Source organism: Amyelois transitella, chromosome 27 (assembly GCF_032362555.1).
Source record: "Amyelois transitella isolate CPQ chromosome 27, ilAmyTran1.1, whole genome shotgun sequence".
Taxonomy (NCBI): Eukaryota; Metazoa; Arthropoda; class Insecta; order Lepidoptera; family Pyralidae; genus Amyelois; species Amyelois transitella.
In genome coordinates, this window is record NC_083530.1 from 1,033,185 (window position 1) to 1,051,581 (window position 18,397).

The following is an 18,397-nucleotide window of genomic DNA, read 5'->3' on the forward strand; positions in this document are numbered from 1 at the left end:
AAATGAGCTTTATTCTTATCTGTTTAAAATTATGGTCAATTAGATGAGAGATGTATTTTTTGTTCTCCTCTATCTCTCTCTCTCTCTAATTGGTGTAATTTGAAAGAGATGGAGGGTTACGGAAAACTTTGAAGTAATGTTTTTTCATCTGAAACTACTTAGTTTTTAGTTCCACCATGTTTTTTAATTAGAATCTTAATTCTATCATTAAGCCAAACAGCTGAACGTGTCCTATCACTATTAAGACTGTTGGCTCTGTCTACCCCGAAAGGTATATAGACGTGATTATATGTACGCATGTATGTATGTTCTAAATTTAGTTTAAATTGTATTCATAGTTTTGCTAAACTTCTAATAGCTTTGATTTAAATTCAAGATGGACGACTTCGTATCATCAATACTGATTAATATGTACATTTATCATGCATAACATACAACCATGTAGTCAAGAAACTTAATTATCATGGTGGGGAATATTAAGTACATATAGTCACGTCTATATCCCTTTCGGGGTAGACAGAGCCAACAGTCATGTAAAGACTGAAAGGCCACGTTCAACTGTTTGGTTTAATGATAGTATTGAGATTCAAATAGTGAGATGTTGCTAGCCCATTGCCTAAAAGTAGAATCCCAAGTTCAGCCTATCCCTTCGTCGCCTTTTACGACATCCATGGGAAAGAGATGGAGTAGTCCTACCCCGCAAGGGATATAGACGTGATGATATGTATGTATGTATGTACGTTCGTCTAAGCCTTCCCGCTCCGACCTTCCCCTCCACACTCTCCTTTTCATTCTGAAAATAAATCTATTCTATTCTATTCTATCAACCTATCTCGCTCTGCTGTCTATTCTCAAAATTCAAATTCAAAATTTTTATTCATTACTATAGGATACTATATATCGCTTAATAATTGTCAAAGCTTTATTCTAATTTAACAACATTGGTTGACGTCAAATAAATTACTTAAAAACTAAGTTCACTGCCGCTTCCAAGGCAGAAGGTCAGTGCAGAAGAAGCGGTAACAAACTGCACTGCAACATTTTCTTCAACAACGTCAACTTCACAATATTAATTAATTAAACTTAGAATAGAATGTGGACTCTGATGTCTATTCACGTATAAGTTATCAATGCCGCCATTGACGCCGTCTCATCTACTATCCAATCACGTACCGACCCTTACATGGAGTTAGTAAGACATTACCCCGGAATATCGACGAGTTTGATAGACCGCTTTAATAAGTCGTCTGATGAACTTGTTTATTTAGAATTTTAACCGACTTCGGGAGAGTTAGGTTATGTTTTTCGATAGGGTTCATATAAAAATTGCCGTGTGTTTCTCGGTACCAATGAAAAAAGAATAGGACCACTCCATCTTTTTCCCATGGATGTCGCAAAAGGTGATTAAGAGATAGGCTTAAAAACTTGGGATTCTTTATTTAGGCGATGGGCTAGCAACCTGTCACTATTTGAATCTCAATTGTATCATTAAGCCAAATAGCTGAACGTGGCCATTCAGTCTTTTCAAGACTGTTGGCTCTGTCTACCCCGCAAGAGATACAGACGTGACCATATGTATGTATGTATGTCATATAAAAAATAGATATCTTCAATATTTGAAAAACATACATACATACAACTGGTAGAGAAATACCAAACGGCATTAAGTCCGCCTTTTGTAAATTTTTTTTGTGCAATGAAGTTTTCAATCGATTTTGTATTGACTTCACATCACCTTAAATCTAATTATAACTACTGCCGCTTCCAAAGCGCATGTGCATAAGAAGCGGCGGAACAAACTACACTGTAGCATTTTCATCGGACGTCAATATACAAATATAGATCTCTTAAATCTAAATCATGGACGAATGCACATTGTCTACATTAAAACAAAACATGAATATATGATATAAAAGCAAAGTCGCACGTTGTAGCTAGTTATTTATGTGAAGTTTCGCATTGCACATCCACTTTTAATCTGTGGCGACGCCATGTTGTATATCCGCACAGTAAATATGATAATTCAGGCGGACATCCGGCGTTGTCTCCTGTTAAAACTGCCTCGAATATCATATCTAGTTTAATGCTGTTTTTCGCAATATAAAAGTATCAGGATGACACTTTTTTTTTAAATCGCCTGGTTTTGTGTGGTTCTTGCTACTTTGGAAAGGGACTTTCCCATGGATGTCGTAAAAGACGACTATGAGAAAAGATAATCTTTCACCTTAGCGATCATCTTTAGTTTTCCATGTGGTTCCCAGTGCCAAAAGAAAGAAATAATAGGACAACTCCATCTCTATTCAATGGTGTCGTAAAAGGCGATTAAGGGAAAGGCCTATAAATTTGGGAGTCTTCTTTTAGGCGACGGGCTAACAACCTGTCACTATTTGAATCTCAATTCCATTAAGTAGCAACACAGCTGAACGTGACCTTTCAGTGTTTTCAAGACTGTTGGCTCTGTCTACCCCGCAAGGGATATATACGTGTAATATACGTATGTAAGTACGTTGTAACGTCAATTTGTATCTCACAACCCGTAAATGCTAGGGTCTAATCAAAGCCGGGCCTAATTCAATTCAGAAATTAGGATCTGCCCGCAAAACGCTTTGAGCGGGCCATATGACTGGCTTGTACTTGTGCAAACTTATCTGATGGACATTAATCATGTCTTGGGAACACGGCGCCGGGCATAAGAGGAAGCGGGCGAAGCGATCTTATCGATATATTTTCTTTCACATCTCGTATCGATAAAATCCTATCATTAAAGAGCGTCACTATTTGAATCTCAATTACATCATGAAGACTCGAAAATACTTAAATGCCACGTATACGAGTACGTATACGTGGCATTTAAGTATTTTCGAGACTAGAGCCAACAGTCTCGGCAAGACTGGAAGGCTATGTGTAACCATATAATCACGTCTATATCCCTTGCGGGGTAGACAGAGCCAACAGTCTCGTGAAGACTGACAGGCCACGTTCAGCTGTTTGGCTTAATAAAAGAATTGAGATTCAAATAGTGACAGGTTGCTAGCCCATCACCTAAACGGAGAATCCCAAATTTATAACCCTATCCCTTAGTCGCCTTTTACGATATCCATGGAAAAGAGATACGGGTGGTCCTATTCTTTATTTATATTTTTTTGGCACCGGGAACCACACGACAAAACTAAAGATAAATAAATGAATAAATATATACGGGACAAATTACACAGATTGAGTTAGCCTCGTAGTAAGTTCGAGACTTGTGTTACGAGATACTAACTCGACGATACTATATTTTATAATAAACTAGCGACCCGCCCCGGCTTCGCACGGGCGTAAAATTAAAAATGTTATTACCTTTACATAAAAACCTTCCTATTGAATCACTCTACCTGTTACAAAAAACCGCATCAAAATCCGTTGCGTAATTTTAAAGATTTAAGCATACAGACAAACAGACTAAAATAGCGACTTTGTTTTATACTATGTAATGATACTTATATAGATAAACATCCAAGACCCAGGCCAATCGGAGAAAGTTCGTTTCGATTATCGTTGAGATCGTTGAACGTTGAAATGATCGCTATGAGTCCGTTAATTGGGCCAATTCCCAAGGGCTGCCTTGAAGTGACGCGGCAGATCCCCTATTCAGGGGTACTGAAGACGGCATGATAATATTTTAAACGCATTGGATATTGTGCTAAGAAGTTTTTGTGTTCCCCCCCCCCTGCCCCCTGCCCCCTGCCCCCTCAATTGTCGGGGATTTCATTCGGTTTTTGCCGATTCAAAAGCAGGTTCCCATTCGTCTCTTTCGCTTCCGTTTTACGAGATTTTTCTTTTATTTTTCTATTTTATGTCTTGCATGAATACTCGGCTTGGTTGATGTTTTATACGTACTAAAATAAAAGTGCAATAATCAATTGCGTACGTAATAGATATAATTGAAAATTTTACCCGACAAAATTTTTACTTATAACACATCTCTTGTGATCTGATCATATTAGGGATTTCCTGGCAAAGGGGCAGGTAAAGTACTCGAGCTTGCATGAAGAGAGTTATGAATGTGGATGAAGCGAAGGAAGTATGCAGAGATCGTGGCAAGCGAATGGATGTAGTCTCAGCCTACCCCTCCGGGAAAAAGACGTGATTTTATGTATGTATGTATACATTTAATCACGTCTATATCCCTTGGGGGAAAGTCAGAGCCAACAGTCTTGAAACGACTGATAGGCCACTCTCAGCTATTTGGCTTTATGATAGAATTGAGATTCAAATAGTGGCAGGTTGCTAGCCCGTCGCCTAAAAGAAGAATCCCAAATTTATAGGCCAATTCCTTAGTCGCCTTTTACGACATCCATGGGAAAGAGATGGGAGTAGTCCTATTCTTTTTTTTCTGTAGGTGCTGGGAAGCACATTGTTGAATGTTTAGAGATTAATGTTCCTTTTTTTGTTTTATTAGTGTTTTGTATCAGTAAGGTTGTTGACCATTTTTTCCATATATGGCATTATTTATTGTTAAGGGTTGATGGTCTTCCAAATTAAATAAATAAAATGAATGCATCAATTGTATGCCAATAGTAATTTGTCGCATTACTTGTAACGGAACGTGCGACGTTAGAGGAGTCATAGGTTCTCAAACTTTGATGAATCATTAAAAAATGGTATTAAATTCATCAAGAAAATCATTAAAAAAAGGTACTAAGATAATGTATTCCTAGTGTTATGTTTTAGTCCCGGTTGCATCCTTACCTCTGTAAAGCGGAGCCCGGGGTATGCCTTTGACGATGGACCCTGGATTGGGTGAGTCAGGTTTTCACACGAAGCGACTCCCGTCTGACCTCCGCAACCTTCGCAGGTAAACCTAACCCGTATTGGATCCATGGTTACACGTCCACTCACCTTAAGAGCATCGGTTAGTATTCAAACTAATGTCATATCATCTAGTAAAAAAAATACAACTAGAACTGAGGAGATACTTGGTACCGTGTGGTTCCCGGCACCATTAAAAATAAAGAATAGGACAACTCCATCTCGTTCCCATGGATGTTGTAAAAGGCGACTAAGGGATAGGCTTATAAACTTGGGATTCTTCTTGTAGGTGATGGGCTAGCAACCTGTCAATATTTGAGTTTTAGTTCTATTATATTATATCAAGCCAAAAAGCTGAACGTGGCTTATCAGTCTTTTCAAGACTGGTGGCTCTGTCTACCCCGCAAGGGATAAAGACGTGACTATATGTATGTATGTTTGTAGAAACTTGGTGCATTACTAATTTCTAAAGAAATTTCTTCGAAGAGGTCCAATTATGTAATTTTTCTTGTCAAAAGATAATGTATTAAATCTTTTTCTAGATTTGCAAATGATTTAAACGAAACTAGAACCAAATAAGTCGATATTATAATATTTTTAAACAAATTTACGTCTGAATAACAGAGTTCACAAAATCAAATAGCCGAGTTCTGTCCCAAAAGTGTCACTTAAAAATCTATCAATTAGAAACGTTCATTGGTAATAATTTATCTTCATAATCGGGTCGCAGGGGGGTGATTGAAATCATTCCCAAATTGATTGATTACTGATGGTTTTGAAGGGTATTACATTGAATTGTATGTATGGAGGCGACGAATGGCGACCTTAAATGATTATATTAAAACTAGCTGTGCCCGCGACTTAGTCCGCGAGGAATAGTTATTTTTGGCCATCATTGAAGCCCTCAAAGATGAATAATTTTCCCCGTGGTTATTTTTCACATTTTCATTATTCTTCGCTCCTAATAGTTGAAGCGTGATGTTATATAGCCTAAAGCCTTCCTCGATAAATGGTCTATTCAACACAACAAATAATTTTTCGATTCGAACCAGTAGTTCCTGAGATTAGCGCGTTCAAACAAAAAAACAAACTCTTCAGCTTTATAATATTAGTATAGATACCCGTAATCGCCGAGCGTGCATGAAGAGCGTTATGAATGTGAATGAAGTGTGCAGAGATCGTGGCGAGTGGAAAAATGTAGACTCTGCCTACCCCTCCAGGAAAAGGGCGTGATTTTCTGTATGTATGTACGTATTAAAATAATTCTCAATCTCAACTCTAAATTTTACATTACAATTCGTTCGACGCGAACGTTTAACTCGCGAACGCATTTATTTTAGAAAACAGTGAATATCTGAAGTCGCCTTTTACGACATCCATTATCAGGTCGCATTCTAAATTTCCGGGAGCCACACGGCACATTTTGCGAATTTAATAAAATAAAGGCTTGTCAATTCTTGTTGTTTTACCTCATTGGTTATCTGGCTTAAAGGTGAAAGTGGTATTTTGGATTCAGGTAAAATTATTAACGGTTTATGAATAATAGGCGAATCCTGTGAGGCATTGGAAATGGTAAATCGAATATAGTTGTGGGCAATAGATTGATGGGTTTATAATAATAGAGAATTTACGATTAATAATAGATAGTTATCGTGTGCCGTGTCAGCCGTATGGTTCCCGGCACCACTATAAAAAAGAATAGGACCACTTCATCTCTTTCCCATTGATGTCGTAAAAGGCGACTAAGGGATAGGCTTACAAACTTGGGATACTTTTTAGGCGATACAATAGGCGGACTTAATGCTAGTAGCATTTTTTTACAGTCTACCACTAATTACCAGTAATTTTCTTCATAATAAATGAGAATTATCTATTACATACATACATATGGTCACGTCTATATCCCTTGCGGGGAAGACAGAGCCAACAGTCTTGAAAAGACTTATAGGCCACGTTCAGCTGTTCGGCTTAATGATATAAATGAGATTCAAATAGTAACAGATTGCTAGCCCATCGCCTAAAAGTTGAATCCTAAGTTTATAAGCCTATACCTTAGTTGCCTTTTACGAAATCCATGAGAACGAAATGAAGTGGTACTCTTCTTTTTTTTAAATGCCGGGAACCACACGGCACTACCAATTTATACCACCCAAATCAAATCCACTTACATTCCGTGGGCTCACTAACCCTTTAAGCCAAAAACTGTTTCAGTCCTTTCTCAAAAAGCGGCCTTTACAACTATTTCAATATAACTCTTATCGTTCACGCGAGCATCCAACCTTAACATTTCGTAAATACCGTGGTCACCTTTTAACCGACTGCTCATTTGAGTGAGTGTTAAGTTTTCCGTGTTAATGAAATAAATAAATATATACGGGACATCTGGACAAATAACACAATTGGCCGAGTTTGAATCCCGGCCAGGGCATGATGAGAAACGAACTTTCTCTGATTGGCCTGGGTCTTGGATGTTTATCCATATAAGTATTTATTACCCAAATATCAGAACGTAGCCATTCAGTCTTTTCAAGACTGTTGGCTCTGTCTACCCCGCAAGGGATATAGACGTGACCATATGTATGTATTTAATTTATTATAAAACATAGTATCGATGAGTTAGTATCTCCTAACACAAGTTTCGAACTACTTCGAGGCTAACTCAATCTGTGTAATTTGTCCTGTATATATTTATTTATTGAGTTAGCCTTTGAAATTCCAAATATAAACTATAAGCCTATTAAGTTGGAACTAGTAAAGTTTGAAGACCACTGCCCACTATTAGAATAGTAATGATAGCAAAACAGTAATAGCTCTCTGATTGAGCTTTTTGCTGACAATACCGTTGACGCAATGATAGAACTGTTTGAGAAACCGTGTATTGTGTTTGCGATTGTGTTAATGTTTTAACCCCCGATCGAAAATGAGGTGTGTGCGGTACAGGAATCAGAGTATAAGTGAGTTGGAAGAAAATTAATATGCTGTGAAAATATCATAATTATTACATACATACATATAATCACGTCTATATCCCTTGCGGGGTAGACAGAGCCAACAGTTTTGAATAGACTGAAAGGCCACGTTCAGCTATTTGGCTTTTTGATGGAATTGAGATTCAAATAGTGACAGGTTGCTAGCCTATCGCCTAAAAGAAAAATCCCAAGTTTATAAACCAATCCCTTAATCGCCTTTTACGACACACATGAGGATAAAAAAGAACAGTCCTATTCCTTGATACGTTTTTTACGACATACCTACATGAGGTCAAAAAATGATGCGGCTTTATTATTTGATACGTGTTACATAATAATATGTATGTATATCATGGCAAATAAACATTCTTAAAACCAAATTGAATTTCTCAATACGATCACCTACTACCGTTCAGCCAATTATAATTCGAGGTCACGTGTGACGTGTGGTTCCCAGCATCAATACAAAAAAAGAATAGGACCACTCCATCTCTTTCCCATGGATGTCGTGAATGGCGACTAAGGGATAGGGTTACAAACTTGGGATTCTCTTTTAGGCGATGCGCTAGCGACCTGTCACTAATTGAATCTCAATTCTATCATTAAGCCAAATAGCTGAACGTGGCCATACAGTCTTTTCAAGACTTTTGGCTCTGTCTACCCCGCAAGGGATATAGACGTGACTATATTTATGTATGTATGTACCTATGTATGTGGACTAAGTACAGTCTGGAGAATGAAATGCTTTTCGTAAATGCCACAAAGACTATTATAATTCCTGTGGGATTTGCGACTCTTCCACGCGTACGAAGTCGCGGGCAACAGCTAGTATGTATATAAAGGCAAATAAACATTCTTAAAACCAAATTGAATTTCTCAATACGATCACCTACTACCGTTCAGCCAATTATAATATGAAATTCGAGGTCGCGACAGGAAATTGCTTACACACGGCGGGACGTACTCCCGTGATAGGGTAACGGGAACGTGACGGGAATACCGCGATATCATGTCACAGATTATATTTAGCAACATACATATTGTATTTTGAAGTATTTATCTGTAGACAACCTTCTTTGTATACGCCATAGCAACGGTTGCCATGATGTTGTTTATTAGAGACTAGCTGTGCCCGCGACTTCGTTCGCGTGGAATAGTTTTTTGGGCATCATTCAAGCTCTCAAGGATGAATAATTTTCCCCGTTTTTTTCACATTTTCCATTATTTCTTCGCTCCTAATAGTTGCAGCGTGATATTATATAGCACTAGCTGTGCCCGCGACTTCGTCCGCGTGGAATAGTTATTTTGGGCATCATATTTATTTTTGCAGGCGGTCACGCGTATTAGAAAGAACGCTAGTTCGCCGCAAATTGCTTATAACGACTATATCTCAAAACCTATTCGTCTGATTTATATACTGTAAATGGCAATTTTAGTCTACATGAAAAGCCGAAAGTAATAAACATATTTATTTGGATAAGGATTAATACTGAATTAAAGAAAATTGGTTTCAAAATAACTTATGTTTATAATGAAAAAATAATCTTAAAAAATGAACATAAAAGTGGTTATTGTAAGTAAACCTTAAGAGATAGATATATGCTCTCGCGGACTTTTTTGTGGCAAAAAATGAGTACTTCACATCTTTAGTACATTGTTTTACTATATCTTTGTTGGTTTGCGCAGCGTTCGCGTGGAAAGCTCGCAGATGGCCGACTCATTCAACTTTCACCTGCATTGTAAACGTCAACAATAGGAAACCCGTAAGAAATCCGGGATAAAATGAAGCCTATAGCCTTCCTCGATAAATAGACTATCTAACAGTGAAAGAATTATTCAAATCGGTTCAGTAGTTTCTGAGATTAGCGCGTTTAAACAAACAAACAAACAAACAAACAAACAAACAAAACAAACTCTTCAGCTTTATAATATTAGTATAGATATGTCAAAAAAATTTTTTTTTTTTTAAATTTATCTCACAATATTTTTAAATATATCTAGTACATATAATTATAATGACACTGATAAAAACCACAGAGGTTTGTCCACAGTGTTAACATCAACTTCAGTATAAAATATTTTGTATCAATCACATAATTGTTAATTAAAAGACCAAAAATAGGAACCACGTCTTGTCAGTCAGTTAGTGTCCGTTTTTAGTTAGACATACATACATACATACATATCGTCACGTCTATATCCCTTGCGGGGTAGACAGAGCCAACAGTCTTGAAGACTGAATGGCCACGTTCAGCTATTTGGCTTAACGATAGAATTGAGATTCAACTACTGACAGGTTGCTAGCCCATCGCCTAAAAAAGAATCCCAAGTTTGTAAGCCTATCCCTTAGTCGCCTTTTACGATATCCATGGGAAAGATATGGAGTGGTCCTATTCTTTTTTGTATTGGTGCCGGGAGCCACACGGCACGTTTTTAGTTAGATATGATATTTTTTAACTGTACACTCAACAACACATCAACTCATCCATATTCACTGCAAATTCACCTCTATTCCCGCTTCATATAGTTCCATAACGGGAGAACTATATGCGGTTTATTGTAACTATAGAGAAACTTTAGACACTTAACACAATTATTATGTCCCAAGCAATTATAATACATGACGTCAATGACTAAGGGTAGTTAAAATAATGGTTCAACTGCACGGTTATTTATTATTTTTCTAGTTAATAGTTTATTTTTATTCAGTCTTATTAATGTGCCGTTAATTAATGTCTTATTAGTGCCGTGTGGTTCCCGGCACCAATACAAAAGAGAATATGACTACTATTTCCCTTTGATGTCGTAAAAGGCGACTAAGGGCTTACAAACTTGGGATTCCTTTTTTAGGCGATGGGCTAGCAACCTGTCACTATTTAAATCTCAATTCTATCGTTAAGCCAAATAGCTGAGTGTGGCTTATCAGTCTTTTCAAGACTGTTGGCTCTGTCTACCCCGCAAGGGATATAGACGTGACCATATGTATGTATGTATGTATAGCGAAACTTTAGACACTTAACACGATTATTATGTCCCAAGCAATTATAATACATGACGTTAATGACTAAGGGTAGTTAAAATAATGGTTCAACTGTACGGTTAAATATAATTGGGTGGGACACTGTTATTTGTCAGTTTAACCGACCCGGTCTTAGATTAACCGGTTTGTTATTAACTTGTTTCTTATCAATGTTAGTTTGTTTGTGCATTATTTTTTTAGTTAATTGTGTAATTTTATTCACAACTAGCTGTGCCCGCGACTTCTTCCGTGTGGGATAGTTATTTTGGTCATCATAGAAGCTCTCAAGGATAAATAATTTTCCCCGTTTTTTTCACATATTCCATAATATCGATTCAAAAATGACGAAGTTCCATACAAACTTGCACCCTCTATTTCATCCCCTTGGGATAGAATTTCAGGATAAAAAGTAGCCTATATTCTAATACATACATACATACATAAAATCACGCCTCTTTCCCGGAGGGGTAGGCATAGACTACCTCTTTCCACTTGCCACGATCTCTGCACACTTCCTTCGCTTCATCCACATTCATTACTCTCTTCATATAGGTACATAAGTATTAATCAAACCCTTGTCTTCTTCAACAGATCCACCATCAGCTCCGATGATAACTGGGTATGTGCCTGGAAGTATCCTCGCTGCCGGCACGGTTCAGAAGCTGTCCTGCATATCATCAGGTGGAAACCCGCTGGCAACTTTGACCTGGTTCAAGAACGATAAGAAGGTTAGTGTCTACTCTGACTATTATGTTTATTTATACATCCTACTACTATTATAAAGGCGAAAGTTTGTATGGATGTTTGTTACTCTTTCACGCAAAAACTACTGAACCGATTACCATGAAATTTGGTATGTAGGTAGCTGAAGACCCAGAATAACACATAGGTTTTTTATCCCAGAGTTCCCGCGGGATTGATAGGGTTTCCATGCGGACGAAGTCGCGGGCGGCCTCTAGTACATACATATAATCACGTCTATATCCCTTGCGGGGTAGACGGAGCCAACAGTCTTGTAAAGATTAATAGGCCACGTTCAGCTGTTTGGCTTTAAGATAGAATTGAGATTCAAATAGTGACAGGTTGCTGGCCCATCGCCTAAAAGAAGAATCCCAAGTTTATAAGCCTACCCCTTAGTCGCCTTTTACGACATCCATGGGAGAGAGATGGAGTGTTCCTATTCTTTTTTCTGTTGGTGATCATGAAAATCAATAAAAATTAATTTTTGACATATCTATCTCTAACAAACAACATCATGGCAACCGTTTCTATGGCGTATACCAAAAAGGTTGCCTACATACATACACAAAATCACGCCTCTTCCCCGGAGGGGTAGGCAGAGACTACCTCTTTCCACTTGCCGCGATCTCTGCATACTTCATCCACATTCATAACTCTCTTCATGCAAGCTATATCTGAAATTCTGGAAAACTGATTGCCTACAATTGTTATATTTCTACCTCCCCAACAGATACACTCGCTGACGAAAAGAACGGACAAGTCAGTGTCTGCAGAGATCTCAATCCTGACAAACGTGACTGACAATCAGGCGCAGTACAAATGCGAAGCGACGAACAGCGCAACAGAAATACCACTATCGGAAAATGTTACCCTCAATGTGCACTGTAAGTTTTCTTTCTTCTTACATACATACATATACATGTAATCACGTCTATTTCCGTTGCGGGGTAGACAGAGCCAATAGTCTTGAAAAGACTGATAGGCTACGTTCAGCTATTTGGCTTCAGAGATTCAACTAGTGACAGGTTGCTAGCCCATCGCCTAAAAAAGAATCCCAAGTTTGTAAGCCTATCGCTTAGTCGCCTTTTACGACATCCATGGGAAAGAGATGGAGTGGTCCTATTCTTTTTTGTATTGGCGCTGGGAGCCACACGGCACTACATACAAACATATACATGTAATCACGTCTATATCCCTTGCGGGGTAGACAGTGCCAATAGCTTTTTGGCGAGATGATAGAATTGTGATTCAAATAGTGACAGGACAATAAGTGCAACTTTGTATCCAATTTTGAAAATGAATCTATTCTATTCAAGTCTTGAACTTACTTCGTGGCTAGCTTAATTTGTGTAAATTATCCCGTAATATATATTTATCATGGACTGATGCGGAGCGCCCCGCTGACTCGGGCACTGGCCACTCTCAACGAAATAGCTGGGAGAATAGATATTTTTCATTGTTCTCTGAGCGAGTTTACAAGAACTACGATATTTGTTCTATGTTGTAATTGTTAATATTGTGTAAGAATTTAATGTATAAGTTGCTTTGTCTATCGCATTGGTTTTTATAACTGTAATGATAGGATAAGTTTTGATGAAATAAATAAATAAATAAATCATTTTTTCAACAGTCGCACCGGAAACGGTTAAAGTTCGCGCCGAACCTGAGGAACTCAAGCCGGGAATCGAAGCGACACTACACTGTGACGCCGCCTCGAGCAATCCGCCCGCTGTGCTATCGTGGTGGCGGGATGGTATACCAGTTCAAGGTACAGTAGAACTCCAATTATCCGAATTAATGGGGACCGGGACCCATTCGGATAATCAAATATTCGGATAATCGGATTTTTTTTTTAAAAATTGCCATTGGTGAGAATAAAAGCTACGTTTTGATGTTGCACTATTTTTTTATTGAATTAAATGAAAGAAACATGAAATTTTCACATGTTTTAAATATAAATAAAATGTAATTATGTACAAGTTTAGAAATAAAAATCATTGTTTTTTTAAACATCTCCGTCAATGTAAGCTGTATTGCGGTCTTCAACCGTTTTCGGATTGATTGATTTGATTCGGATAATCGGCGATTCGGATAGTCGGAGTTCGGATAATTGGAGTTTTACTGTATTTACATTTCTCCACCATAACCTGTCGTGATTTTGTGTTCACAAGATTCAGGATTCGATTCCTAATCAGGGTTTATTGGTTGCATTTTCCCTTTATTACTTACTAGCTGTTGCCCGCGACTTCGTCCGCGTAAATTTCGTTTTTTTCCGCGTAAACTCATGCCTTGAGTTCATTCAAATGACGATAACTTTTATTTTGGTGAACCGATTTTGATGAAACAAACTTTAAATGTTTTTCTGAGTTAAAACAAAACAATCGGTGAAAGTTTTAAGTTAATCGGTTCAGTACTTTCGGAGATAAGCGTGATCATACATACAGACAGAAAGACAGACAAAAAAAATTTTCTTTCTATTATTCATTCTAAGTGTCCCTCTATCCATTTCAATCAAAAATACTAAATGTACAGACAAAATTTTTTACTGTTTTATCATATGTACCTACAGATTATATATCGACTATATTATGAAAGTAGTACCTGGTTTACCGAGTTGCCCTTTATTACTCATAACTTTTGTTCCAGGACTTCCAATGCAAACCAAGCCGGGTCTCCACGGCGGTACAGTCTCCACCATAGAACTGAAATTGAACATAAAGAAGGACATGAACAACGCTGTTTATACATGCCAAGCTATGAACGAAGCTCTCCAAAGGAGCGTACATGACGCTTTGACTCTCAAAGTGCTGTGTAAGTGAAATGTAATACTGACTTGTAAATAACTAGAGGCCGCTCGCGACTTCGTCCGCGTGGAATCAATCCCGCGGGAACTCCGGGATAAAAAGAATAGCCTTTGTGTTATTCTGGGTCTTCGGCTACTAACATATCGAATTTCACCGTAATCGGTTCTGTAGTTTTTGCGTGAAAGAGTAACAAACATCCATACTGACATCCTGACATACAAACTTTCGCATTTATAATATTACTAGCTGTGCACGCGACTCCTTCCGCGTGGAATAGTTATTTTGGGCATTATTGAAGCCCTCAAGGATGAATAATTTTCCCCGATTTTTTTCACATTCTCTATTTTTCTTCGCTCCTAATAGTTGCAGCGTGATGTTATATATTATAACCTAAAGCCTTCCTCGGTAAATGGTCCATTCAACACAAAAATATTTTTTCAATTCGAACCAGTAGTTCCTGAGATTAGCGCGTTCAAACAAACAAACAAACAAACTCTTCAGCTTTATAATATTAGTATAGATTAGTAGCAGAACGTGGCCATTCAGTATTTTCAAGACTGTTGGCTCCACCTCGCAAGGGATAAAGACGTGACCATACGCATGTTTGTATGTATTTTCCGTACTGTCTACCCCGCAAGAGACATAGACGTGACCATATGTATGTATGTATGTACCACAAATTTTAACATATAATTTTGTTTTCAGACGCACCAGTTTTCGAAGAGATGATCCAACCTATAGTGGGCACGGAGAACGAGCCTCTCATCATCGTGATGAAGGCAGACGGGAATCCTGGTAGTATCACGTACACGTGGACTAAAGACGGGGCGCCTATCCCGCAGTCGTCATACGGCGGTGCAAGTGAGTTACCACTCGAGACATTGTGAATAATGAATTACATAAAATTCAAAATTTTAATTCATTACATTTATTTTTGGTTTTGGTTTCACAACATTAAATTAATACAGCTATACCTACGTGTTAAGACTTCCCGATTCCCGAACAAGATCCCTTTTTGGGTAGACAGAGTCAACAGTTTCGGGACGCGACGCGATAATATGTATGTTTATTTGTACTTTTAAAACTTGGAAATCAAAGAAAAAATGACAAAATATTTATTACATCATAAAGCCATACAGCTTTACGTGTTAGGTAAGTCTTCCCGAGACTGTTGACTCTGTCTACCCAACAAGGGAAATAGACGCGATAAAACGTATGTTTATTTGTACTTTTAAAACTTGGAAATCAAAGAAAAATATCAAAATATTTATCGTGAAAATAACGCTTAGTATACTAAAGCCGATGTTTTTTCTACAAAACACTCGTGAGACAATCTGGAAATCGTGAAATAAGTAAGCATGAGTGATGTCGTCTCGTCCTATGTCAATACTGGCTTTGATTGGAAGCAAATAAATTATGTTTATAACCTTTGGATCTATGTTTGAACTTCTAAGGCACATTTTTTGGACGAATCTTAATCGGCAAAAGTACCTACTTACGAGTATATTGCTATAAAATTTCTGTAACAGATTTATTTTATAAAAAAATAAAATAAAAATTATTCTAATTTTAATTAAAATACATGTTATCTATACTAATATTATAAAGCTGAAGAGTTTGTTTGTTTGAACGCGCTTATCTCAGAACTACTGGTTTTAATTGAAAAAATATTTTTGTTTATCTTATTATATATATATCCTTTATCCTTGAGGGCTTCAATGATGCCTAAAATAACAATTCTACGCGGACGAAGTCGCGGGCACATCTAGTCTCTTATAAACTTTAGATTCCTCTTATAAGCGATGGGCTACCAACCTGTCACTATTTGAATCTCAATTCCATCATGAAGCCAAACATCTGAACGTGGCCTTTCAGTCTTTTCAAGACTGTTGACTCTGTTCCCCCGCAAGAGATATATGTATGTATTGTATATATAACCAAAATTCCCCTTTGTTCATAGATGACAGAATAATATCCGAAGGCAACATGTTAAATGTAACCAAAGTATCAAGAAATGATGCTGGAGTATACACGTGCGAAGCTGTCAACTCTCAAGGAGCTGCGATCCACAACGTCACTATAGCTGTTAATTGTAAGTATATACACCTATCAGTCTTTTCAAGACTTGTTTCTGTCTACCCCGCAAGGGATATAGACGTGATTATATTTATGTATGTATATTAATGTATCTAAAGTTAGTATATCCGGAAGCAGTTTAGAGCCACTGAATTGTTAATTCCGTCTTAATTCCGAGACTTGTATTAATAATGTATCTTTCTAAAAATATTGCTATTGTTTCAGATCCTGCTAGTGTTAAATCTGTTGAGCAAACGAGTATCAAAAATCCCGATGAAGACGTTGTATTATCTTGCAGTGCAACTGGTAAGTCAGTTAGTCATAAAAACAAAAGTCAAGTTTAAAAAAAACTTCAATCAATACACCGCGCTTTGTTGTTCCCGGCACAAATAGAAAAAAATTTGGATCAATCCATTTCTTTCCCATGTGATGTCGTAAAAGGCGATTAAGAGATAGGCTTATAAACTTGGGATCTTTTGGGCGATGGGCTAGCAACCTGTCACTGATTGAATCTCAATTCTTTTATTAAGCCAAACAGCTGAATGTGGCCTTTCAATATTTTTAAAACTGTTGGCTCTGTCTTCCGCGCGAGGCGAGACGTGATTGTATGTATTCAACACAAAAGTAACATTAAAATTCAGTGTATCACAATCAAGAGTTTCAATTTCAGGCAATCCTCTATCAAAAGAACATATTAAATGGATCAGAGAAGGATATGATACAGAATCAAAAACCACTTTTGATCCTAACACCCTGACCAGTTATCTAACAGTACCTAAAGCTAATAAAGACGACGTTGGTAAATTCAAATGCGAAGTGTACAACGGTTTAGGCGATAGAGACAGTAAGGAAGTTATGTTGGTAGTGAAATTCAAACCGGCAATGGATAATTCACCGAAAATAGCGAAATCAGCGTCAAATGTAGGCCACGTGGCGCGTTTGATTTGCAAGTAAGTAATAATTGTTATGAGAATATAATTATTTTCAATAATAGATAGATGCCGTGTGGTTCCCGGCACCAATACAAAAATTAAATAGGACCACTCCATCTCTTTCTCGTGGATGTGGTAAAAGGCGACTGAGGAATAGGCTTATAAACTAGGGATTCTATTTGAATCTCAATTCTATCATTGAGCCAAAAAGCTGAACGTGGCCATTAAATCTTTTCAAGACTGTTGGCTCTGTCTACCCCGCAAGGGATATAAATGTTACCATATGTATGTATAGATAAACATCTAAGAACCAGGCCAATCAGAAAAGTTCTTTTCTCATCATGCCTTGGCCGGTATTCGAACCCGGGACCTCCGGTGTCACAGACAGGCGTACAACCGCTGCGCCACAGAGGTCTTAAAAATTATATTATTTTGTTTTTTTTTTATAAATATTATGAGAAAATGTACGCGTTTGGTATTTTTACATTTTCCATGTTATTGTTAAAAATAATCTCTTTATCGACAATCGATTCCCACAAATTTCTTTCACTCTTTTTAATTGAAGGGACATTTTGAAAGTTTCAAAACATTTTAATTAATCAATTGGTGTAGGTAGTTTTATTACAAAACTCATTACATCTTTATCTTACCACAACACTTACCTATACTTACACTGGTACCAGTAATATCTCAAAAAAATATTCACCCCAACTTCAAAACAGTCCAAAAAACTTATCACCTAATCAATCTTATCTGTTTCAGATGCAAAGCCGTTCCGGCACCAAGTTTCACTTGGTCCAAAAACGGAATGAAACTCCCAGTGAATACTTCAACAAAATACTTCGCCGAGTACTATAAATCTAATGATACAATCACTTATACTTCAGTTTTGCTGATAAACGATGTGACTACATCTGATTATGGTACTTTTGAGTGTGGCGCTAGAAATGAGTTAGGGTTTAGTACGACTTCGGTTCGATTGGACGTCACTAGTGCGCCGGGTAAGTTTTAATTCCAATTTATTTATGTATCTATGTAAATCAAGGAAAAAGTAAGAATAGA

The 18,397-nt window shown here is 37.4% G+C and overlaps 1 protein-coding gene across 1 annotated transcript in view; it reads left to right on the top strand.

Annotated features, from left to right (window-relative positions):
• LOC106138984 (nephrin) overlaps positions 1–18,397 on the top strand; it is a 200,258-nt gene that overhangs the window by 163,366 nt on the left and 18,495 nt on the right. Inside the window, exons 11-19 of the mRNA XM_060951941.1 lie at positions 11,374–11,510; positions 12,254–12,407; positions 13,154–13,291; positions 14,170–14,334; positions 15,033–15,188; positions 16,288–16,419; positions 16,629–16,709; positions 17,074–17,353; positions 18,098–18,336. Of these exons, the coding sequence (XP_060807924.1) occupies positions 11,374–11,510; positions 12,254–12,407; positions 13,154–13,291; positions 14,170–14,334; positions 15,033–15,188; positions 16,288–16,419; positions 16,629–16,709; positions 17,074–17,353; positions 18,098–18,336 (1,482 nt within the window). The remainder of the gene's footprint in view (positions 1–11,373; positions 11,511–12,253; positions 12,408–13,153; positions 13,292–14,169; positions 14,335–15,032; positions 15,189–16,287; positions 16,420–16,628; positions 16,710–17,073; positions 17,354–18,097; positions 18,337–18,397) is intronic.